General features: G+C 44.0%; 1 protein-coding gene across 3 annotated transcripts in view; it reads left to right on the top strand.

The window, feature by feature from the left end:
- The window catches only part of CTNNA2 (catenin alpha 2), a 520,748-nt gene that overhangs the window by 438,338 nt on the left and 56,917 nt on the right, over nucleotides 1-25,493 (top strand). For all 3 annotated transcript variants that reach the window (XM_087962697.1, XM_087962698.1, XM_087962699.1), the window contains exons 13-14: nucleotides 16,919-17,070; nucleotides 23,313-23,426. In XM_087962697.1, coding sequence (XP_087818823.1) covers nucleotides 16,919-17,070; nucleotides 23,313-23,426 — 266 coding nt within the window. The remainder of the gene's footprint in view (nucleotides 1-16,918; nucleotides 17,071-23,312; nucleotides 23,427-25,493) is intronic.

A 25,493-nucleotide genomic window follows, 5' to 3' on the forward strand; every position in this document is an offset into this window, starting at 1 on the left:
AACCTGTTCTGGAATGTAAAATTTTAACTGCCAATTGAACAAATAAACAAATAGGAAATGGCCCCATCTTCAAACATTCTGGAAATTGATAAAATAGCTAATATCATATATCATAATTGATTAAACAGATGCATCAAAATGGGTTTGTCTAAATAACATATTCATCCACGCAGTGAATACAAAAACATTGCAGAAAGATCTAATGCAGGGGTGTCCAATCTTGGCCACTTTAAGACCTGTGGACTTCAACTCCCAGAATTCCCCAGGTGAAAAAAAAGCAGCCTTGGGAAGAACGGTGGAGATTCGCCTCAAGCTTTTTATAATTGGATTGAAATGGGAAGCGACGGGATAAGACTTTACAGGGTAATAGAGTTGGATGGGACCTCAGAGGTCTTCCAGTCCAGCCCCTCCTGCTCAAGTAGGAGACCCTAAACCGTTTCAGACAATCGGTTCTCCAATCTCTTCTTAAAAGCCTCCTCCAGTGTTGGAGAACTCACAATTTCTGGAAGCTACTCTAGAAAGACTCCAGAAAGAGTACAGAGAAGATGAACCAGGATGATGAGGGGACTGGAGGCTAAAATCTACGATGAACGGTTGCAGGAACTGGGCCTGGCTAGTCTGGTGAAGAGAAGGACCAGGGGAGACAGGATGGCAGTCTTTCAATATTTGAGGGGCTGCCACAGGGAGGAGGAAGGGGGTCAAGCTATTCTCCAAAGGACCTGAAGGCCAGACAAGGAATAAAGGATGGAAACTGACCAAGGAGAGATTCAACCTGGAAATAAGAAGAAACTTTCTGACGGCGAGAACAATCAACCCATGGAACAGAAGTTGCCTTCGGAGGTTGTGGGAGCTTCATCACTGGAGGCTTTCAAGAAGAGAGTGGACTCCCATCTGTCAGAAATGGTGTAGGGCATGGGGATGGACTATCAGTGGTCCCCAACCTTTTTTGTGCCAGGGACCAGTTTCAAGCACAAACACTTTTTCAAGGACCGGGGGTGGGGGGAGAGAATCCGAGTTTGGTGGTTTGCTTGCAGACGTTTCATTACCAGACTAGGTAACATCTGATGTTGTTACCTGTCGGGTAATAAAACGTCTGCCAGCAAACCACCAAGTTCAGGGCGCCTCGGCCCTGCCTCCCTCAGCCCCATCCCTCAGGTGTCTCCCTCCCTCCCTCAGGTGTCTGCCTCGTTCCTCTCTCAGTCGCTCTCTCGATGCTCCACCAGCCCAGGAAGAAACTGCTTCAAAGAAGCCGGGGTGGCTTTTCCTGTCGCCGCAGCTCCTCCGAAGCGCCCGTTCACCCCCACCCGCCCGCCCACACGGTTCAATCCACAGTGCCCCGTTCTGCCTGCCTGCCTGCCTTCTTCGTTTCGGAGCAGCTTCGCTGATAAAAAGAGGCGAATAGTTATTATTCTCAGCCGAAGCTGCTCCAAACAACCAGACAGGCAGGCAGGCAGAACGAGCACTGAATTGAACCGCATGCGGGCGGGCGAGGTGGGGTGAACTGGCGCTCGGAGGACCTGCGGCGACAGGAAAAAGCCACACACACACACACACCCCCACTCCAGCTTCTTTGAAGCAGTTTCTTCCTGGGCTGGTGGAGCAGCGAGAGAGCGACTGAGAGAGGACGAGGCGGGAGGAAACCGAAGCCGCTGAGCCAGAGAGCAGGACAGGCTTCGGTTGCTTCCTCCCTCCCCTTCTTTCATTTGTGTCCTTGATCCCCGATCCCAGCAGCATTCACCGAAGGCGAAGAAAGCCGCCATTTTTATTTTATTTTATTTTATTTGCGGCCCGGTAAAGAGTGCTCCACGGACCGGGACCGGTCCGCGGACCGGTGGTTGAGGACCCCTGGACTAGATCAAGGGTCTCCAACCTTGACCACTTTAAGACTTGTGGACTTCAACTCCCAGAATTCCTCAGCCAGCTTTGCTGAGTAAAAGCTGGCTGAGGAACTCTGGGAGTTAAAGTCCACAAGTCTTAAAGTGGCCAAGGTTGGAGACTCCTGGACTAGATGACCTATAAGGCCCCTTCCAACTCTGTTAATCTAATCTAAACCAAGCCGTCCCACTGATGAAATATTCTCCCTGTCGAAGCAATGAACATGAATTTGGACAAAGTCTGGGAGAGAGTGAAGGAGGGTGGTGGCTTGGTGTGCTGTGATCCATGGGCTCGCAAAAAGTTGGGCATGACTTAGCAAGTAAACAACAGCAACAAAAGTTTGAACAGAAGAAACTTCTGGGGTGAGAAGTGAAATGTCTTAAAGAAAAATCAGAAAATCCAGTTTCCCTTAAATAAGTAAGCTTCTCCCAAGGATTTCCTGATGTCCTGATCACAAAAAACTCCAAGTCTCCATACTTGTTTCTCTTTCCAAAATGCTGTCTTCTTCTGAAGCACTGCAGACTATCTTGGATTTCAGGAAAGAATAGGCGATTACTCTCTTTCTGGCTTTCCCCTTCTTGTCAACCTTTAGTTTGTAAGCTTCATTACAAAGAATTTACGATTCCTCGGTGCAAAACTAGACAGACTGATGGCATAATTAATAGCAGTAATTGATCGAGGACAATTAATTAATGGTGCTTATACACAAAGGCATTGCACTGCTTTCAAACCAACTAGGTTAATTGCTGGGTTGCATGATGTTAGCTTGTTAAAATGCAGAGTCCTTTGTTTTTTTGCGGGCGAGGAATTTGAGAGTCCCGAGCCGAGCCGGGGTTTCTCAAGAAAGACGCCAGACAACTACTGCGCAAAAAGGATTTGGTTTATTTTAAGCGTGTGATGAGTGGATTAAGTCTGGGTAACTCATTTGTGGGTTCAAGGGATTTTGAGTATAAGATATTTCTCTGTTTGTTATTTTTACTTGATCAACGTGGTTTCAGGTTGAGTGTCAGTTATTGAGCAGAGACTGGATTCTGTTATGAAAGGTGAACCATCCAGCCTTGGAAATGACCCAGCTCCCGCACTGACCAAAAGCAGCTCAGTAGTCTATGGCCCACAAGCCCAGTTCTTCGTTACTAGCTAATTTGGGGGAAAATTTACTGAGCAAGCAACAGAGACTTCAAATCACCACTGCCAATTCTAGGATTCTGTCTAAAAATCTAAACCCAACTAGAAATTTGAGCAGCAACAGAATCTGTTAAATCCTGCAAGTTCTTTTCATTATGTAAAGTAGCATTTTATATTGTTGATCCTGAAACTATTTGCAGTGAATTTCATTTGTATCACCCACAGATTTCTGGCAGAAAAAAAATTTGTAAACTTTCATTTCAATCCTATATAGACAATTTGGTGGAAGTGGCCCATATTGTCAATTTTGCCAAAAGCTATCTCCACGAATTGGGCCTGTTAAGGAAGGATACAGCTGTGTTACTTTCTGTAACTTTTAAACTATTTTAAATCCCGTATCCCTTATTCCTTTCATCTCCTTTTGGCATTGGTGGTTAAATATTTTAATACAAATCTGAAATGCCTGCAGTTTTCTGTAATACAGTTCCTATGTACACATTTTTTTAAAATGTACTCAGTTTTCTCTAACGTAAGCATTTCAAGCAAAGTTCAGAACTGTGTGTTTGTATATGTCATTTTTCTGTGTCTATGTAGGCATTTCTGAATCAGAAAACTGCCTCATCAGAAAAAAAGGGGGGGGGAGCAGACTAACTAAAACACAAATGCAAATTAAACCAGATCCGGATATACTTATTCAATCCCAAGCACAGAGTAATAATCTTAATGTCTATGGAGATTCTCCGTCATCCAGGTCCTGGTTGTCTTAAAGGTGTTTTTTCAAGAGGCAACTGGACTTTCTGGTTTTGCTTTGGAGACGTTTCGCTTCTCATCCAAGAAGCTTCTTCAGCTCTGACTGGATGGAACAGAAGGATTTATATTCCTTGCAGACAGTCATCTGGCATAGGAGTTGTGGTGGCGCAGTGGTGAGAATGAGGTATTGCAGGCTGACTCTGCCCACTGCCAGCAGTTCAATCCTGACCAGCTCAAGGTTGACTCAGCCTTCCATCCTTCCGAGGTGGGTCAAAGGAGGGCCCAGGTTGTTGGGGGCAAGAGGCTGACTCTGCAAACCGCTTAGAGAGGGCTGGAAAGCTCTTTGAAGAGGTATATAAGTCTAGGTGCTATTGCTAATTATCCTTATCCATCCCACAAACTGAGCAATGTGATATATGCAGTACAATGCGGTGAGATCTGTACAGATCTGGAGAAACAAAACAGCCACTTCACAAGCGCATGGCACAACATAGGAGAGCAAAGCCATCGGGGCAACATTCAGCAGTCTCTCTGCCTTTGAAAGACAAAGGCCGCTCTTTGGAAGACAGCAACGTCCACATTCTGGACTTTGCTGGACCGCTAGTTTGAAAGAGGGGTCAAAAAGGCCGCCTACGTTACGTTTGAACAGCCCTCTCTCAACAGGGATACAACAACAACACCTATCTCCCGTTTACCTCACAGTCCTTTCAGCAGTTCCAGGAAGGTTCCTCACCGGATAGGATAGGATAATAGGATAATATAGGAATAGAATAGAATGGAATGGAATAGAATAGAATAGAATAGAATGGAATGGAATGGAATGGAATGGAATGGAATGGAATGGAATGGAATGGAATGGAATGGAATGGAATGGAATGGAATGGAATGGAATGGAACGGAATGGAACGGAACGGAATGGAACAGAACAGAATTCTTTATTGGCCAAGGGTGATTGGACACACAAGGAATTTGTCTTTGGTGCATAAGCTCTCAGTGTCCATAGAAGAAAAGAGACATCAGTCAAGAGTCAAGAATCATCAGGTCCAACACTTAATAATAGCACTATTGAGGTGACCCTGAGGACACAGATAAATCTTCCAAGTAGCCTCAATGACTCTCAGAAAGAGTGCTAAAGACCAGAGGACTGCAAGGAATATGAATCCTTCCATTCTCCACCATTTAGTCAGAACTGAAGAAGCTTCTTGGATGAGAAGCAAAACGTCTTCAAGAAAAACAAAGCCCAGTTGCCCTTTGAAAAAGCACCTTTTGTTAGAATAATCTGCGTGTGCTAATATTTATGGAGATTAAAAACCAGTGTACCAATTGGCCAGGTTTACAGCATTTTTGATCTCTCTATCTGTGAATGTGGAAGATATGCTTGTTTAATTGCCTGTGTCAACTTATATACCTTTATGATTCCCTGCAAAGCTTGCTGTCTTTTAATTATGTCTGGAACAGCCGGATCCAACGAGACAGAAATTATGCAGCATGAAGCGTTTTTATATTGGAGTCAGATATAATAAAACTTCCATGAAATATTCAGAATCTTCTGACACGAAATTTACAGTCCTCCTAGAAAGAGCCTTTGACAAACAACTGCAAGCGAAATAAAATGCCCTGTTCTTTCATTCTTCCTCCCGTAATAATTTCAGAAATGAAGACATGGAGAGGGAGGGTTCACCTTGTGGCCTCCGTAAACTCCTTGAGTTTGTTGCTATTTGCAGTAGCTCCCTTTCCACGAGGGCCAACCTTGTTTCTCTTTTCCTTACAAAGGAAATTCAACACCTGACAAATGCCAGCTGGAGGATGGAGAAAGGCTTATTTTAAAACTAATAACCAATAACTGCAGATCCTGTAAGGTAGTTGGATCTACTTCCAGACAACAAAATAGATTAGGTCTGGGCTCCCTTCTTTTCCTTTGGTTGGCCTGTCCCTTTTTAAAAGAATCATTATCTCACGTCTGCATGTCCATTTGGTGTTATTTTGAGAAACAGGGACAGCATCGGTTGCTCTCTCCCTGGAGGAGCCGCTGAGCCAGGAGGAGGGAAGGTGCAGGACAAGGAGAGACAAAGGCGAAGGATGCGGCCTTTTAAGTGCCTTAAGTCTGTATTCTCTCTCTCTCTTTTTCTCTCTCTCTCCTTTTTTTATTTTCTCTCTCTCTTTCTACCTTTCCCTCTTTCTTTCTTCCGGTCTCTCTCCCTGTTTCTCTTTCTTTCTCTCCTAGGCACCCTTCTCACCTTTCCCTTTCTCTCCTTCTCATTTCCTCACTTTCTCTCTCCATTTTTCTCCCTCTTTGTCCTTCCCTCCCTCCCTCTCTTTCTCTCCCTTCCTCCCTCCCTCTCTTTCTATTTCTCTTTCCCTTTCCTCACTCTGTTTCTCTATTTCTCCCTCCCCCTCTCTCTCTTCTCCTCCCAGCCCTTTTATCTTCCCCTCCCTCTCTTCTTCTTTCTCTCTCCCTCCTTTGCCCTCTTTCTTTCCTTCTTTCCTTCGCTCTTCCTCACTCCTCCTTTTTCTGTCTCTTTCTCTCTCCCTCTGTTCTCCCTTAGCTACCCTGCTGATTTTAACCAAGTGACCATGCTGAGATCAAGCAGTGGTCACTTCCCCCCCCCCTTCTCATCAGGCAAACAATTTTGGCGGTTCCTTTATCCTCCTGTTTCAGTTGAGTTGCCAAACTCAAAAAGGGTATATTTTCTGCCCCAAAGAGTTACTTCTAGCCCTTGGAGGATATGGGCGGTGGGGGGAAAAGAGGCAAGACAGTGAAAGGCTGGCTGCAGAATAAACGGCATTTGATCCCCAGCAGCAGCCACGGAAATCCTTGGCTTCAGTCTCCTCCTCCTCCTGGGAAACACTTTCTGGGCAGCTCAAAGAGGCCCAACGGGAACCTCGAAGTGAATCTTCCCGTGTCGATTGATCTGCTTGATCCCTTCCAAAGGGCTAAATTACACCTCGGGGGGGGGGGACACGACTCCTTTAAGGAAAAAAAAGACTCTATACGGGTAGTCCTCGACTTACGTCCACAGTTGAGCCCAACCTTTCCATTGCTAAGCAAGACATTTGTTAAATCAGCCTTGCCCCTTTTTACGACTCTTCTTGCGCCCATCGTTAATCACTGCAGCCGTTAAGTTCCCAGCCCAATTGTATACAGAATCCAGCTTCCCCCATCGGCTTTGCTCGTCAGAAGGTCGGGAAAGGGGATCCCACGACCCCAGGGGGCTGCGACCGCCATAAGCATGAGCCGGTGGCCAAGCGTCTGAATTTTGATCACGTGACCATGAGGCTGTTACAATGATCGTAAGTGTGAAAAACTTCCCTAAGTCAAATATTTCCGTGTTGCTGTAACTTTGAACTGTCACTAACTGAGCTAGTGTGAGTTGAGGACCGCCTGTAGTTCTTCAATAGTGTTCTGACCCAAACCTCGTTCCAAGGAAACAAACAACAGATGGAGGTAACGGCAAAACCTTTTAATGGTTCTCAACGAATTCCGTTCCTTCCCGGTGAAAAGGCTGTTTCAAACTAATGGTCTCTGATAAGAACGAGCCTGGCCAAGGTGGTGCAAGGCTGCCAAGAACACCAGATAAAGTTGCCAAGAAGTATTTCAAACACAAAGAGTCTCCAAACACAAACTAAGATATTCCGAACGTCCACAAGGCTCGAATGCAAAAACGTCTTTGCTTCCTGCAAAGAACTCGGGTTTCTCAGCTGGCTTTTATCCCTTAAGGAAGGGGCCATCACCATGCAGCCTTACTCCCGAGTCGCCTGTGCTGCTGCAGCTGCTCTTTCCTTCGAGCAGCCCTGCACACACAAGCACTGGGCACAGGCTCCTCGGGGACCTCTTCCTCACTGCTGCCAGCCTCCACAATCTCTAAAGGCAGCACCCCAATCTCCGATAGTCCTGGCCCCATCCCTGCATCACACACAGGCCCCTCATCCGAGTCCTCGCTCTCCGAGACCTCAGCCCTCCGCACCTGCTGCCGGCGAAGCACAACACATATTCTTCTGTATGGGTTACTCTGCTTGATCATAAGAAGCAACCATTTAAATCAGGGGTGGGGGACAAGGGCCCCTTTATGACTTGTGGACTTAGCTCCCAGAATTCCTGAGCCAGCATGGATGGCTCGGGAATTCTGGGAGTTGACGTCCACAAGTCATAAAGGGGCCATTGTCCCCACCCCTGATTTAAACCATGACAGCTCCACATTTGCATATATTTCCCACCTCCCCCCAAAAAAATCTGCACCATTAAATATGCAAGTAACACTTTGAACGATGTTCCCATCAAGGTACGAGAGAGTTTGTCAGCAGAGGGAACATGTCTGGCATAACTGATCTTATTTTGGATTCATTTCTGTTAACAGGTTTGGTTTTGATGAATCATGCTCGGAGCGTGCCATTTAATATCAGATTCCTCTTGCCAAACTCCGAGCACATTGAAGCTCTCAAAATATGCATAAAGTTTAGAAATGTTAATGGAAAGGAGGCCTAATAGCATTTGCTTCTTTCTGCTAAAAGGGATTTTTTTCTTCTCCTGCCCGTTTTTTGCAAGACGGAGGGAAAAGAAATCCCCATTAAAAATGTTTCTTTCCCCCTTTCCTTCCCAACCGAATATTCGTCATCAGACTCGAGCATGTTAGCACCACAACTCCGATCACATGAAGATAACGTGAATTTTGAAACATGTGTTTTAAAGGGCAATCAATAGTCAGCTCGGATGGGCAGCCTGGAATTTGATAATAAATATTTTTTTAGAAAATAAGTGGAATAGGTTACAAATTCACATTACTTAGCCACCAGTGAGTAACAGTTGAAAGGGACCTTGGAGGTCTTCTAGTCCAACCCCCTGCCTAGGCAGGAAACCCTATGGCCCTTCAGTTGTCCAATCTCTTCTTAAAAACCTCCAGTGTTGGAGGATTCACAACTTCTGGAGGCAAATTGTTCCATCAGTTAATTGTTCTCACCGGTAGAAAATTCCTCCTTGGTTCCAGGTTGCTTCTCTCCTTGATTAGTTTCCACCCGTTGCTTTGGAGAAGAGGTTGACTCCCCAGTCCAGCGACTGTCCCTCCTATCTTTTAGCCTTTCAGCCCCTTTCAAGATGGGTGGCCTAAGAGTTCGATAATAAATAGATTTAAAAAATAAATAAAATAAAGCAGGGTAGAAAAGGTTACACATTCAGATTGCTTAACCACCAATGAGACCTATAAGTCTTTCTGACAGCACAACTCTCAAAGTGGTTCGGGGAGTTTTGCTGCTAATGTATCCTGTGTGATTTATGCTGCAGTGAGAAAACCCCAAACAATAAACTTGAACAAAAAGAAAAAGGAAGAAACTGGAGAAAGATACACGAAATGCTGGGAGAGCATTTCTATCTGTAGCCGCCCAGACATTTTGCAAATGAAATTTTATTTGGGCCGAATGCCATCTTTCCTATAACACTTTAGATGGTTCCTGTGGTTGGATTCCTTCCCGCTTTGTAGGGTCCTTGGTGCTCACTGAGCTTGGTCGTTTTCATACAGATGCTTTATTACCCAACTAGGTAATATCATCAGTGCGAGAAGAGAGGGGTTGTGGATTGGAGGAGGAGGAGGAAGAGGTGCTCTCTGAGCTTCATGGTTTTCTTGCAGACATTCCGTTACCCAACTAGATAACATCATCAGTGTTAGAAGGGAGTGGTGGTTCCTTCGACTGAGAAACGATGAGCACCCTAGACCAAGCCAAGTTTAAAATTGCTGGAGAATTCCTGGAAGCCTCTGGTACTCAGCAAATCAGCCATCAGTAGGCACATAGAGATAAACAACAACCACACACCGTTCAAAAGAGACAGTCAAAAGGCTGAAACACCTCCTGACCATCAGTCAACCCCTGTTAAGCAGAGAGTAACACCAAGATTACTACACTAAACCAACCCAACAGTGAACAGGCTAATCAAAGAAGCACAAAGAACACCCCCACCAACACCTACTGGGCAAATCCCTTGCATAGAAACAGAGAGAGAGTCAACTCCATTCCCTGCTGGCACTGATGTTGTTTCCTTTTTTTAAAATAAGTTTCGTTGTACATTTTTCTTTAATATACATAACCGTTCCAATTATACAACATCTTTGTGTACTGGTTATATCAGGACTTTTCCCCCCATCATGTTATCATACAATATACTCTCCATCATGTTATACATCCAGTTTACTATTATTTACTTATTTCTACCGTGGCACTGATGCTGTTTCCTATTCGGGCGATTAAACGTCTGCAAGAAAACAACCAAGTTCACAGACACTAAGGATCCCACAGTTGAGAAGTTGCGAATGCTCCATCACTGGAGGTTTTTAAGAAGAGACTGGACAACAATTTGTATGAAATGGTATAGTTTCCTGTTTGAGCAGGGGGTTGGACTAGAAGACCTCCCAGGTCCCTTCCAACTCTGTTATACTGTTCAACCCTGATTTATAAATACTCTCTTCTACCAATTTCTTCTTTGTTTTGGGATAACAGTAAAAATGGGGGGGAAAGTGAAAGAAATTAAAATGCAAAAACCAAAATTTCTTAGAGGCAGCTTCCTAGTTAGGTGACCTTCACTAGTTACTCTCTTTAGCCTTCAATAACATTGGTTTCTAGCCAAACTTAAGTGACCCTGAAATACTAAGCAGGGTCAGCCCCCAATAAAACTTGGATAAATGACCTCCAGACTACAGGTAGTCCTCGACTTACAACAGTTAATTTAGTAACGGTTCAAAGTTACAATGGCACTGAAAATGACCGTTTTTCACACTTACGACCATTGCAGCATCCCCATGGTCATGTGATCAAAATGCAGAGGCTTGGCAACTGACTCATATTTATGACCGTTGCTGTGTCCCAAGGTCATGTGATTGCCTTTTGGGACCTTCTAACAAGCAAAGTCAATGTGGAAGCCAGATTCAATTAATGTTCTGACCCAAGCCTTGTTCAAATCAAACAAATACAAAGTATGTATAAAAGCAAACCCTTTTAATGCGGTGCTGTGAATTCTGTGCATTCACAGCCAAGAGGCATTCAGAACTCATTGTCCCAGAGAAGAGCCGGCCCTTTCAAGGTTGCGAAAGGCTGCCAGGAACAAAAGACTATTTGCAGATAAATATCCCAAGCCAGAAGTTTCCAAAAACAAACGGGAGTAAGCAGGGCTTCAACGAGGATTCTGAGCAGAAAGAACTTCGTTGCTTCCTGCAAAGAAGCCAACCCCGTAGGCTGGCTTTTATCCCTTATGGGAGGGGCCATCACCTTCCATCCTTACTCCCGAGTCGCCCGTGCTGCTTCAGCTGCTCTTTCCTTCGAGCAGCCCTGCACGTACTTGCATTGGGCACAGGCTCCTCAGGGACCTCTTCCTCACTGCTGCCAGACTCCACAACCTCTGAAGGCAGCACCCCAATCTCCGATAGTCCTGGCCCCATCCCTGCATCACACACAGGCTCCTCATCCGGGTCCTTGCTGTCCGAGACCTCATCCGTCCGCACCTGCTGCCGGCGAACCACAATAATTAACAACTATAACTTAACAACTGAAGTGATTCACTTAACAACTGCGGCAAGGAAGTTGATAAAATGGGACAGGGTTCACTTAATAAATATCTCATTTAGCGACAACATTTTGGGGCCAAATTGTGGCCATAAGTTGAGAACTACCTATATTTCCTGGTTCCAAATTCCAAAGCTAAACTGGGAATTAGGATGAGAGGCCCATAGCAAGTCACCTTTTCTTTCTTTCTTTTTTAACCAAGCTTCCCTGGGAAGACTTGACAGCAATCACAAATCTCTCGGCACTAAGACAACAACTGCTGTTTTGTTTGATTTGGCGGTGGAGTCATCACCGTAGCTCAGCCAGATAAGAATCTTTATTGCAGACAAGGATATAGCCACATCAATCAGATGATTATCCCCTGCTAGTAATGGTACAGAAATGAAACCTCCACTAATAGTTGAAAGTTGTTTCTCTCTCCCGTCCTTCCTTCTGGGGAACTTAATTGATTCTTGGCAATGCGTAGGTGGCTCTTGAACCAAGTGGCATATTTCCATAATTCTCTACCTCCCCCTTTAACCATCATGCCTTTCTTACTACCAAGAAAACCTCACAAGGGGGCTCCAGAAAACACCAAGAATTACCACCCAGAAGACTTGATTTTACTATGGACACAAGTGTTTCGCCTCCTTTAAAATCGATATTACTTGAAGTTTCAGTATCACTTTATAATGCCTCGGTAAGACCATACTTGGAATATGGCATCCAATTTTGGTCACCGCCATATAAAAAAGATGTTAAGACTCTAGAAAGAGTGCAGAGAAGAGCCACTAAGATGATTAAGGGAGGGTAAAACATATAAAGAACATTTGCAGGAACTGGATATGTCTAGTCTTACAAAAAGAAGGACTAGAAGTGACATGATAATAGTGCTCCAATATCTCAGGGGCTGCCCCAAAGAAGCTATTCTCCAAAGCCCCTGAAGGCAGGAGAAGAAGCCATGGGTGGAAACTCATCCAGGAGAGAAGCAACCTGGAACTAAGGAGGAATTTCCTGACAGGGAGGACAATTAACCAGTGGAACAGCCTGCCACCAGAAGTTGTGGGTACTCCAGCACTGGAAGTATTCAAGAAGTTATTGGACAACCATTTGTCTGAAATGGTACAGAGTCTCCTTTTTGAGCAGGGGGGTTGGACTAGAAGATCTCTAAAGTCCCTTCCAACTCTGTCATTCTCTTCTCTTCCTGTTCTATTCTGTTGTAGTCTGGTCTGGTCAAGTCTGGTCTTTTCCCACATGCAAAGCGACTCATTGTCTAGGCAACACTGGAGGCTTTTAAGAAGAGACTGGACAGCCATTTGTCCGGAATGGTATGGTGTCCTGCTTGAGTAAAGGGTTGGACTAGAAGACCTCCAAGGTCCCTTCCAATTGGTCATCCCAGTGAAGGTGCCAGGATCCATTCTCCATGCATCCCATGTCATCTCTTAAATAATTCAGATTTAGACCAAGGCCATGTTTCCAAGCCCTCTGATTGCCTATGGAGGATCGCCAGATAAGTAGGGTCGGCTCAGAGATGGGGAGAGGAGATGCCATTCAATCTTGTCCCTCCTGTGCTACAATTTAAAGGGTGGGTGGGAAGAAGGTATGCCAGGAGCCCAGCCATGCTGACATGGCAGGTTAAGACCCAGGCAGGCAAGCGGAGACCCAGAATGCAGGCGGTTCTAACCCCGTTGTGTACCTGTTGTCCATTTCGAAAGAATTGTTTGCCATACAAATCAGCGAAATATCCCCCTGCGACTTTTTCCGCCTGGCCTTTGCTGGCTACAAAAGTCATCCCGAGGCCCATATATATAGTACACACACACACACATATATATAATAATATATATGTATTGCAGAAATAAATATTGAATGTGCATGGATTCATAAAGTATGAATGTATGGCTTGGCCATTAATACTGCAAATTGCTCACATACAGCCATTAGCATCTTTCATATTCTACACTCAGCTGGGACTGAGGGACCGGTAGCTTTTCGATGAACTTGAAGGCAACTAGGATGTCAGATTTTAGCACTGGAAGGGAGAGGGGAATTCTTAAATCATTTATAGCCAGCAATATCATGGTTTGTGTGTTGGAAAAAAATCAGCATTTTGTACTCTTGAAGGCCCTCCAGAAGCAGAGAGGAGTCCATCCTCAACCACAGAAGCTTCCAAGTTGACTGTGGGCCAATTCTCTCTTTCTCTCATTTTGGCCCACATTATGCAGTTGCTGCAAAGAAAAAATTGTTAGGGAATTGCACAGCAGACGTCCAAATGAAGGGAGAGACGCTGACGCTAACTTGTCATTTTATATAAATAAATATATTTTGTGTCTATATTTGCAGCAGGTAAGATAGTCAAGCATGAGGTAAATCTCAGAGGTGCAGGGCACGTCAGGAACATCATGAGGTAAATCAATGTATAACCTCATGAGGTAAATCAAACAGCATACGGAGCCCACAAAAGAAAAAGGCGGGAAAAAGGAGATATTCCCCCTCCCCAGTCACAGCAACCAATCACAGTGCAGATTGCCTCACGCAAGAGCCAGCCCTCTCCAGTCAATCAACTACCACTGTGTGTTCTGGTCTCACAGCACAACTCCCCTCCCCCCCCCAACTGCTGCTCCAGCTACTAAATTTAAATATCTTAATAAAAATTGAGGCAGGAGAATATATAAATCTATCATGCTGGATGGGGGATTCTGGGAACTGAAATCTACGTCTTCTTAAACCTTCCCCAAGATAATTTTCAGTTCTTTATGTGTCTCTGAGCTTGCATTATTAAAAGTTTATCAAGAATGTAAAAACAAACAAAAAAACAAATAAAGAATAAAAGAAGCAAAGGAAGAAAGAGAAAATAACAAATGGAGTGTTAGAAATATTTACAAAGAATAACTCCCCCCCCCAAAAAATAGCTTTTGATCTCTTCTACTGTAAAATCATCAAAACCACAAATCATAACTGCATTTTTTCCTTCACAGGCCATTCCTGATAATCTTTATTTCAGTTCCATTAGAATGTAGAAGCGGTTGGTGAAATCTAATTTAGGTGGTGTGTTGAATTTGGTTTTGGGGTTTGTTTTTGTTTTTTTCCCCAAAGAGCTTTAAAATCCTTGCTTTGCACCTGACTCCAGCCATGAATAACTATGATGCGGCAGATATCCTGTAATGCAAGGGTGATTTTCCGTGGTCTGTGATGTTACTGCTCGTATCTGACCTTGACCCTTTCCCGTCCCATTTCTTCCTGATCCTCAGATTAAAGAGAACCTCCATAGGAAATGTTGCATCAGGGCATTTTAAGTGCACATTTCTACACATGCTTTTTTCTCCAGAAGCACATGCTTTGAAAAAGAAATCATGATTTCTTTGGTGAGTCAAGAACTGACTAAGAATATTTTAAAACTATGAAAACAAGTAGGTTATTTAAACACCAGCGCACACTCAAATTGGTTTCTCTAGAATGAAATTCTTTCTTCCATCAATCTTATAAGGGAACCGAAATTAGGTTGATATCCCCTTGCAGAATATTGATAAGGTTTCAGAGTATAGATGTCATCTTTGCCCATATCAGCATTAAGGCAAGATTTTAGGAATAGGTGGGGAAAGCTTGAAATTAGAACATCAAGATCATCCCTCAACACCATTTTTTGAGCTTGCTCAACTCAAGTCATGCCAAGTAAAATGTGCCAATAAAGGAGAATATTTGTAGCTCAGGGTTTACACGAGGGGTCCTTGGTGCTCTCTGAACTGGGTTGTTTTCTTGCAGATGTTTTGTTACCCTAACTAGGTAACAGTGATAATGTTACCTAGTTAGGGAAAGGAAACATTTGTAAGAAACAAGCAAGCTCGGAGAGCATCAAGGACTCCTCAAGTTAAATGACAATCTTCTGCATTCCAAGATCTCCAAACAACTCCTATTCATAGAAATGATAGTCCCCATCATGAAAGAAACACACAGTATTGAATTGATAGAAGAGACTATTTGTAGCTCAGGGTTGAAATGTGGGATCCTTGGTGCTTTCTGAGCTTGATGGTTTTCTTGCAGACATTTCATGACCCAACTAGGTAACATTATCGGTGCTAGAAGGGGGTGGGCTTCAGAGAGTAAACCCTGTTGCCTTCTAGACTGATGATGTTACCCAGTTGGGTCATGAAACGTCCGCAACAAAACCACCAAGCTTAGAGAGCACCAAGGACCCACAGTGTTACAGATACAGATAATCAGAGTTGGAAGGGACCTTGTAGGTCATCTAGTCCAACCCCCCGCCCAAGCGGGAGACCCTACACCATTTCTGACAAATGGCAGTCCAATCTCTTCTTGAAAGTCTCAAGTGAGGGCGCTCCCACAACTTCCGAGGGCAACTTCTGTTCCATGGGTTGATTGTTCTCACTGTCAGAAAGTTTCTCCTTATTTCCAGATTGAATCTCTCCTTGTTCAGTTTCCATCCATTATTTCTTGTCTGGCCTACAGGAGCTTTAGAAAATAGCTTGACCCCTTCCTCCTCCCTGTGGCAGCCCCTCAAATATTGGAAGACCGCTATCATGTCTCCCCTGGTCCTTCTCTTCACTAGACTAGCCAGGCCCAGTTCCTGTAACCGTTCTTCATGTTTTAGTTTCCAGTCCCCTAATCATCCTGGTTGCTCTTCCCTGTACTTTTTCTAGAGTCTCAACATCTTTTTTATAATGTGGTGACCAAAACTGGATGCAGTACTCTAGGTGTGGTCTTATTAAGGCTTTATAGAGTGGTATTATTACTTCCCTTGATCTTGACTGTATCCCTCTATTAATACAACTTAGGATTGCATTCGCTTTTTTGGCGGCTGCTGCACACTGCTGGCTCCTATTTAACTGGTTGTCCATTAAGACTCCAGGATCCCTTTCACAGTTCCTGCTATTGAGCCCAGTTGCACCCAGTCTATATGTGTCCTTTGGGTTTTTCTTGCCTAAGTGTAGGACTTTACTTTTCTCTATATTGAATTTCATTTTATTAGATATGGCCCAGTGTTCTTGTCTGTTGAGATCCCTCTGGATCTTCAGCCTATCTTCTTGGGTGTTGGCTATTCCTGCCAGCTTAGTATCATCTGCAAATTTGGCAAGTTCTCCTTCTATTCCCTCATCTAAGTCGCTAATGAAGATATTGAAGAGTCCTGGGCCTAAGATGGAACCTTGTGGCACCCCACTGCTGACTTCCCTCCATGTAGACTTAGACCCATTAAGGACTACTCGTTGAGTACGGTTTGCCAGCCGGTTGTGAGTCCATGTTGAGTGGATTGCTCAGGGATTTGCTCCCCTGATGGATTGCTTGAAACCACAGGATCTTGCAAACCTCTCCAGATCTTCCCTGAATGGCCTGCTCTGGAGTAAGGAGAGTTCTCCATGATGGAACAGACCTTTGTAGCTGAAAAACATTCTAAGGGATCCACACGGCTGTTCCTTCAGCCTCATATCTTTACACAATTTGCTGTACTCACCTTATCTGTTACATTCTTTGCCCACCCAATCTTGAGATGCCCACCCAATCTTCTCGTTCACAGGTGCCCATTTCCACATCCTGATGCTGCAGCACCTTCATCTTCCAGACACGGAGAAGCACTAACTTTACTACACAAGGCAATCTCCATTCTCACTGCTTTTCCTTTGGTTTCATTTAGTGATGCCGCGTTTTGCTGAACAAGTGGAAGTCGCCATTGAGGCCCTGAGTGCAAATGTGCCACAACCCTTTGAAGAGAACGAGTTCATTGACGCCTCTCGCTTGGTTTACGACGGTGTCCGGGACATCAGGAAAGCCGTGTTGATGATCAGGGTATGTAAGATCGTTGTTTTTCATATTGTTAGGGTCACCCCAAGGAAATCGGTAGCGGTAGTCCTTGACTTACAACCACAATTTGGCCCAAAACTTCCGTTGTCAAGAGAGAGAGTGAGCTCTGTGATCTTTCTTGCCAAGGCCATTAGGTGAATCGCTGCAGTTCTTCAGTTATTAACGATTATTAAGTGAATCTGATTTCCCCATTGACTTTGCTTGCCAGAAGGTCACAAAAGGGGATCCCTGGGACGCTGTCATTGTCATAAATATGAATCAGTTGCCAAATCCACCTGGATTTTGATCATGTCACGTGGGGATGCTGCAGGAGCCGTAAGTGTGGAAAATGGTCATATATAAGCCCCTTTTTTCAGTGCCGTTGTAGCTTCGAATAGTCAGTAAAGAAATGGTTGAAAGTCAGGGACTTCCTGTATGCCTCATTGGAAAATGAGGGCTTAGACAACCTTGAACTATGCTGGCTAAGATTGGACTTAAGCATAGTACATAAAATCATATGTTACAACGTCTTACCAGTTAATGAATATTTCGGCTTTAACCACAACAACACAAGAGCTTTACTCCTTTACCCTCAAACGAACCTCTATTGACCTCACCCCATTCCTAAGAGGTCTGTAAGGGGCGTGCATAAGTGCACCATCGTGCCTCCCGTCCCTGTCCTATGGTCCCCAATTATTAGTTCCTATTTCTTGTATTTAAACTTATGTTTATCCTTATTTTATATTGTAAGCATTTGACAAAATAAAATAAATAAATAAAATAAAAATAAAATGTGAAATGCCTAAGAGATGAGATCCATCTAAGACAGAAGCATTTCCCAGAATAAACAGACAAGCAAAGTAATGTTTCCAATTTTTTACAAAAAGATTTTATCTCCTCTGCTGTTTCTAAAATGTTGGCACCCTAATAGGTAAACACCTGATGTTGTCTTCTTTTTAAGGAGGAAATAAACATATATATTTTTTTTGCTCAAATACTTTTAAAAAAATTAAGTACTATAACAGAAGTGAGAGTAAATTGGTCTTCCCAGCGTTGCACGCTTAATCACTCTGATTCCTGTGGTTATTTTTGTGAGGAGCGAAAGGCCAGATCCATACATAAAGATCCAGTTAAACTGATTTATTGGTACTTGTGCCTATGCACAGGAATATTCTCAACTAACTGTTTGCACCGGGTCAGGTGGTTGGAGTTAGATTAGAAACAATGGAATTGAAGAGAGGTTGGACTTGGTCCGCTTGTGGTGACGTAGGGATTCTAGGCTGATCCCTCGTTTAATGCCAGTCCCAGGTTCTGCGAAGAAGAGCAGCAATGATTAGGGGACTGGAAGCTAAAACATACACAGAATGGTTACAGGAATTGGATCTTGTTCAATGAAAAGAAGGACTAGGGTGACCCGATAGCATGGTTACTTGCTATCCCAATCTCTAAGGGGCTACCACAAGGAAGGGAGGGGTCAACTGGGTTTCCAAAGCACCAGAAGGCCGGACAAGAAGCAACGGATGGAAAATAATCAAGGAGAGAAGCAACCTAAAAATAAGGAGAAACTTTCTGACAGCGGGGACAATTAATCAATGCAACAACTGATTAACAAAGTCCTTTTCATTAAATTAGACATTCCCAGTTCCTGCAACCGTCCTTCATATGTTTTAGTCTCAAGTCCCCTAATCTTATGAAATACCTGTCAATAATCCTTCCTTCCTCCCCACCCACCCAGGCAAAAAAAAACCCCATCCCTCACACCCACAATTATGCCTTGATTTCCCTCGCTTGGACCGTCCTCAGTGTTAACGATGGAGAATTCTCTTCTGTCCCCTTGTATATATCACAGCAATAGCAAATCAGCTAAGCTAATTGCCAGTTTGTGTACTTGGATATAAGCAGCCCCATTAGCGAAGCCTGGAGATTGTCGATCAGCTGCCCTTTGATAATCAGCAGTTCAGTACAGTTCAGCTTTCAAAAAGTAATCACGCGGCAACCATTTCCTTTTCATCCCGAATACTTTCCTTGAGAAATCAACACGTTTTCCCAGTTGCCTGGGTGTCTAGTTTTCAATTGTGCCGAGCACATTAAAGCCACTTGTATCCCTTCAGTGCTTGTATAGAACTCAGAGAGGAAGAGGGGTGTTTTTAATATCTAAATGAGTAAATAAATTAACTAGCTGCTTCACTGAATCTCCAGAGGGAAAAGCCTTCGGCATTTATTCCGGTAAGGAAGTGTCATTTTAACCCCGAGTAAGCAATTGATTTGATTTTGTCGGGTTTCTTTTACCCCCTTAATAAACTTAATAGGGCAATAACCGAAGGAATCGTTTTGCGAATGGCTTTCCGGACTTTTCCTCATTAGCTTGCCAATCCGCTTCAATTGGTGGGAGTTTTTTAAGGTCAAAATAGAGTTAATCCTTGACTTACAACAGTTCATTTAGTGACCGTTCCGAGTTACAATGGCACTGACAAAAGTGACTTCTGACAATTTTTCACAGTTACGACCGTTGCAGCATCCCCACAGTCACATGAGCAAAATTCAGACGCTTAAAAAGGGACTCATATTTACGACGGTTGCAGCGTCCCCTTGGGGTCATGTGATCCTCACTTAGCAACATAAATGTTGGGCTCAATTGTGGCCGTAAGGCAAGGACTCCCTGTATGTGGGGAGGGAGTAGAAAAGTCCTAAAATATCCTATACAAAGGCAACTGATTTGAGCCAAAAACCCAAATAAAAAATTATAGTCCAAGCTGCATCAATCTTCTGTTGCCTTATCTACCCGTTAGTACATATTGTCACAATAACTGGGATTTATGCTTGGAAGGAAAAAAACCAAGTTGGCCTATCTATCTGCGAAGGCATCACCATGGCTGCTGGTTGCTTTCATCCTTCTCTAAGATCCGATCACAGCCGTTGCTTTGAGCAACAGCCTCCCATCCGATCACGGTGCCATCTACCACTCTGAAAAGGACCGAAAGAGCCTCTTGAAAGAAGGTGAAAGAGGAAAGTGCCAACTCAACATTAAGAAAACTAAGATCACGGAGTCCGGTCCCATCACTTCCCAGCAAATGGAAGAAAGGGGTGGGAGGAGGGGAATGGAAGCAGGGGCAGATTATATTTTGCTGGGCTCCAAGATCACCGCAGACGATGACAGCAGCCGTAAAGTCAAAATTAAATTAATGTGTAAGTCTTGCTCCTCGGGAGGAAAGCTACGGTATTAAAAAGCAGAGACATCCCCTGGCCAACCAAGGTTTGTATAGTCAGACCTATGGTTTTAGCCAGTAGTAATGGACGGCTGTGGGAGTTGGACCAGGAGGAAGGCTGAGCGCCAAAGAACGGATGCTTTCAAATGGTGGTGTTGGAAAAGACTCTTGAGAGGCCCTTGGATTGCAAGGAGATCAAATCCGTCAATCCTAAAAGCACCTTTGGAAGAGCCACGACCTGGGTGATTGAGAACCGCCAGAGACAGTCAGTCCTCAAAGAAGTCAACCCTCCTCCTCTTACTACAACTCATCTTCTTTTAATGACCCCATAATCCCTTGTGGGGTGGAGCCTGGGCAACTGAATGGAACTGAGGGATTACTGGCCGGATGCCCTTCCTGTCACCAATGCAGAGTTATATCCAGCAGATACATTCTCATTGTGCCCAGAGAGAGTAATACCTGCCTCTACCTGGGATTGAACTCACAGCCTCCTGATTGTGAGGTGAGAGCTCCAACTCTAGGCCACCACTGCACCACTTAAAGGAAGTCAACCCTGATTATTTAAATATTTGGCTCAAATATTTTTGCCATCAAATGGGGAGAGCAGACTCCTTGGAAAAGCTGGAAGGCAAAAGGAGAAGGCAGAAGAGGTTGGATGGCGTCGACAAAATGAACAAGGATTTGGCAAACCCTGGGAGACAAGGGAGGACCATGGCCTGGTGTGCTGTGGTCCACTGGTCATGAAGGATCAGACACAACTTAGCAACTGAACGATGACAACAACCCCATCAGAGTTGTGTTGTCCATGTTGTTAGCAAACACTCTTTCTCCCAGATAAACCCTAGACGTATATAGCACATACCACAGCCTTCTCCTGACCTTCTCCACACTGAGTAATCCTGCCGCCTGGGGATTCCAGCAGGGGTAGCTCCACTACATCTGGGGGACATCAGAGTGTTTTGCAGCAAGGGAGACATTTAATGCCAGTTGTCTCCTTCGTACGAAAGTCTCTGTAGCTGATTCGGACGGTTGTTCAGTCGCAGCCAGGGCAGGGCAGGCAGCCCTTGGCTATTCTGCCAGAGACGCTGAAGGTTTCTTCTGCCCGCAGAAGAGGAGGAACAAGTGACCGGAAGATGGGGGTGCACGGCTCAATGGAAGAGATCTGGTCCTTGAGGTCCTTTGGTCTTCAAACGCCACTGCTGAGCCCTCCAACGTGTCTAAGTGCCTTTCAGATAAGGAAGAAGCCCTGCCTTCTCCTTGCCAAGGCGGCTAAGGTTATCTCGACTATTTTCTTATTTGTGCAGAGCTCCTGTTGATTTCAAGTGGGAGTTAAGAGGAAAACATGAAGAATAGCAAAGCACAGACTCACAGGAAAGGAAAGAGAGGTTTGACATTCAGAGAACTTTCAAAACACCCAGCAAAATGTCTTGACAATCCACCCACTTTTCCCCCCAGGAAGGGGGATTTCTCAGTTTAATGGTTCTCTTACAATTGATTTTTCATGTATACATTTGTATCTCACCTTGATTATATTTACAAATAACTCAAGGCAGCGAATGAATCCAACACACCTTCCTCCCCCTATTTTCCCCACAACAATATTGGGAGGTGGATTGGGCAGAGAGAGAGTGGTTGACCTGAAGTCACCAACTGGCTTTCGTGCCTAAGGCAGGACTAGAACTCTCTGTTGGCCCAAAGGCACCCAGCCAGCTTTCATGTCTTAGACGAGACTAGAACTCACAGTCTCCTGGTGATTGGCCCCAAATTATCCTTTCATCACAAAGGTAGGACTATAATTCCCTGCCTCCTGGTGATTGGCCCAAAGTCACCCAGCCGACTTCCATAGGACTAAGGGCAGGGCTAGAACTCACGGCCTCCCAGTTTCTATTTCCAAGTCAATGGCTCCTTCATGCCTTGCCTTTATTTGTAGAGGTCATTGCAATCTGCTATAACCGAGCCATTTTTTAACCATCTCAGCTCTAAAACCCTAAAGAAAGTATTTAAAAATGGAGAAAGGAAAGTGTGAAAAGACCAAAAGAACACAGGGAAGGTTCTCCTTACTCTGGCAAGCATAGATAGGGGGTGTTGCACTCTTCTCCACACTCTCACAATCCAAGGTTTGTTCCGTGGCTGAGGCTTGTGATCAGGCTGCTAACAATTATTCAGATCACACTTCAGACCCTGCCCAATTTAGAGAAAGAGGGGTGGACTGGTCTCCCCCCCGCCAATCTCTGAGCTCAAGGTGCCTTTTTTTGCAGGTATTTCTATAAACTCTTGAAGGATGGTGCAATCTGTTCAGCATCTTGTCTTAGGTCGTCTTCTTCTTCTTTTTTCCCAGAGAAGGCATACAATTATTTTGAAATATCACATTCCAAGTGGGAAATGTGTCTAGGGCTGTTCCTTTTTGCCCAATGTATATTCCCCCTGTTAACAGGCTTAAGAGAAATCACAGCAAGGTGATGATTAATGCCACTGGGGAAAGAGCAGCTTTGGAACAACTTCATTTTTTGTGGACAATTCAATTTGGGGTCCTGCCTGCTTTTGCAGACAAGTTAATTTAAAACGAAGACAAAACAACATTTTCTGGGCAGGTAGTTGATAAAACACAAACATAGCAATCACTGGAGTTCATTTGTATCCTTTGTAAGTTTGCCATGTGTTTTTTCCTTCCTTCCTTCCTTCCTTCCTTCCTTCCTTCCTTCCTTCCTTCCTTCCTTCCTTCCTTCCTTCCTTCCTTCCTTCCTTCCTTCCTTCCTTCCTTCCTTCCTTCCCATACAACCTTTCTTCATTCTTCCCCTTCCTTCCTTCCCTTCCTCCTGCCCATAAAACCTCCCTCCCTCCCTTCCTTCTCTTTGTTCTCTTACATCCTCTCTCCCTCCTTCCCTTCCTCCCTCCCTCCCACAAAACTTCCTTTTTTCCCTTCTTTTCTTTTTCACACAATCTTCCTCCTTTCCTTCTTTCTTTCCTTCCTTCCTTCTTTCTTTTCTTTCTTTTCCTCCCTCCTTCCGTCTCATCTTTCCTTCCCTTCGCCTTAAAATCCAGACTCCCGAAGAGCTAGAGGATGATTCTGATTTCGAACAGGAAGATTATGATGTTCGGAGCCGGACAAGCGTTCAGACTGAAGATGACCAGCTGATTGCTGGCCAAAGTGCAAGGGTGAGTTTACCATCTAAGTAGTGCATGAATCTCTCTTCCAACTTGTCTGCTTCTGCAAGCTGATTTGGAGAACGTAAAGCTCAGAATGGCTACCGGGCGTGAAGTTGCATTTTGAGTTCTCAAGAACTGAGTTAATATGCTTGACACTCAAGTGGGGTTGGTTGGAGAAGTTTGTGCAAAAGAAGAAGAAAAAAATATGTTGGTAGTTCTTCTTCCATGACCCAAGATGTATGCCAATATTTTTTTTTTCTTAAAAATGTCTTTCAACACCTAATTTGATAAATTTGTCAACACCTAATTTGATAAATTTTTAAAGCTCCCAGGAATTGAAAAATTAAGAAAAAGATCAGGTTTCTAAATCTTATGATTATGTAGAAAACATGGTGTCCCAGTTTTAACATGCTGAATATTATGAAGCTTGCATTCTTTTAATTACTGATATCAAAACCTCCAAGCAGGATAGAAAGCTTTTCTTAAAGAAGATTGAAGCACTTTGCACATAGCTTCTTGTGTTCCTCAAAACCACCACTTCATTGATACCATTGTTTGCTGTGACATCTTAAATTTAAAAAAATACCTAAGTGGAATTTTCATTTGCTAAAATCACAACCACCCAGAAATGGCGTTGTGGGCCATTTCATCATATAGTAATCCATAAAATTAAAACTACCTTTTCTTCTGTTTTAACCAACCAAGATGGCATGCATACTTGCAGGATGGCATGCATTTTCTTTAGGAAGTTCCACCAACCTAACAAACTGAATTTCCACCAGAGTTTTGTTGTTAATATACTTAAACGTTTCCATCATGTCCCTCCATTTCCCTTCTGTCCTCCAGACTGTACATATTCATCTCCTCCAGTCTCTCCTGGTAGGTTTCGTCCCTCAGACCTTGCGCCATTTTTGTTCTCCATCTCTGGAGTCACTCAAGCTTATTGATTCCTCATTTAAAGTGGGGTCTCCAGAACTGGGTGGGGCCCACATTATGCCCCTTCTGCCAGCACAGGTGGGGCAGTCTCCAATTCAAGATGTTGGTTAAAGATGGCCTCTAAAAGCCTGCCTGGCATGGATCAAGCTGGCTGAGGAACCATCTCACCCAAGGGGAACTGGTCTGCCCACCCATGCTAGCAGGAGGGATATGCTGTGGGGTCCATCGGTCAAGGAATTCTGGCTGGCGATGACTCCCACCTTCTGGAACATCGTGTCCCTCAAGGTGAGACCGGAGCCTCCCCCTTCCTGACCTTCCATGAGGGCCTGGAGACCTGGCTCTATCAGGTGGCTCTTAGTTGGCCCAAAAAAATCTGCATTGTTGGTTCAGTGTGGTTGCTTACGAGTCCTAGGAATGTTCTCCCATAAAATAATTCTGCTTCTGTATAACCGGAAGGTATATGTGGCGGTAACACCACTCAAGTTATTTGTTGTTTAACGACTCCGCATTTATTGTGGATCAGAAGTAAATAAAATGGGAATTTATACACTGCATAGCCCACATAGAAAGAAAAAAGAGAAAGCTCTCTTTGGGGGGACCAATTTCAGTGTTGGAAGAAGCATAAAAACGAAAGTTAGTCTTAAGTTGGAATAATACCACATATCAGGAAGACTCATTGTGCAACAGTGTGCATGCACACACAGCCACACAAATAAATATGCACAATCTTAGGGATGCAAATAAACACTACCGTAGGTTCATAAAACAGCACCATAGTTTTTCTGAGATGCAAAGAAGAGATTCAATTTCTATGCCTTTTTATAGGGGAAGCTGTTGTTGTTGTGTTGTGTTTGCACATTAACATTTCAGACTGTTCAGCTACTTTGATAAGGCCTAATTAAAACTCAGACGCTGAATTCTAATTTGATAAGCTTTCACATTTTCTTCATTTTTCTGATCTCCTGATTCAAGATAACCTTTTCCCACTCCACCAAAAAATTCTGGTTCTGGAAAAGGTCAATTGTGAATTTTTTAAAAAGCCGAGAGCATTTTAAGAATATGTAGAGAGAAGCAATAGCTGATTGAAAGTGACATAAACAAGAAAAAATGTAATGACACTTAAATCTATGTCACACTCCA

This window comes from Notechis scutatus, chromosome 4 (assembly GCF_049901735.1).
Source record: "Notechis scutatus isolate UNSWTSFEM ecotype Mainland chromosome 4, rNotScu1.2, whole genome shotgun sequence".
NCBI lineage: Eukaryota > Metazoa > Chordata > Lepidosauria > Squamata > Elapidae > Notechis > Notechis scutatus.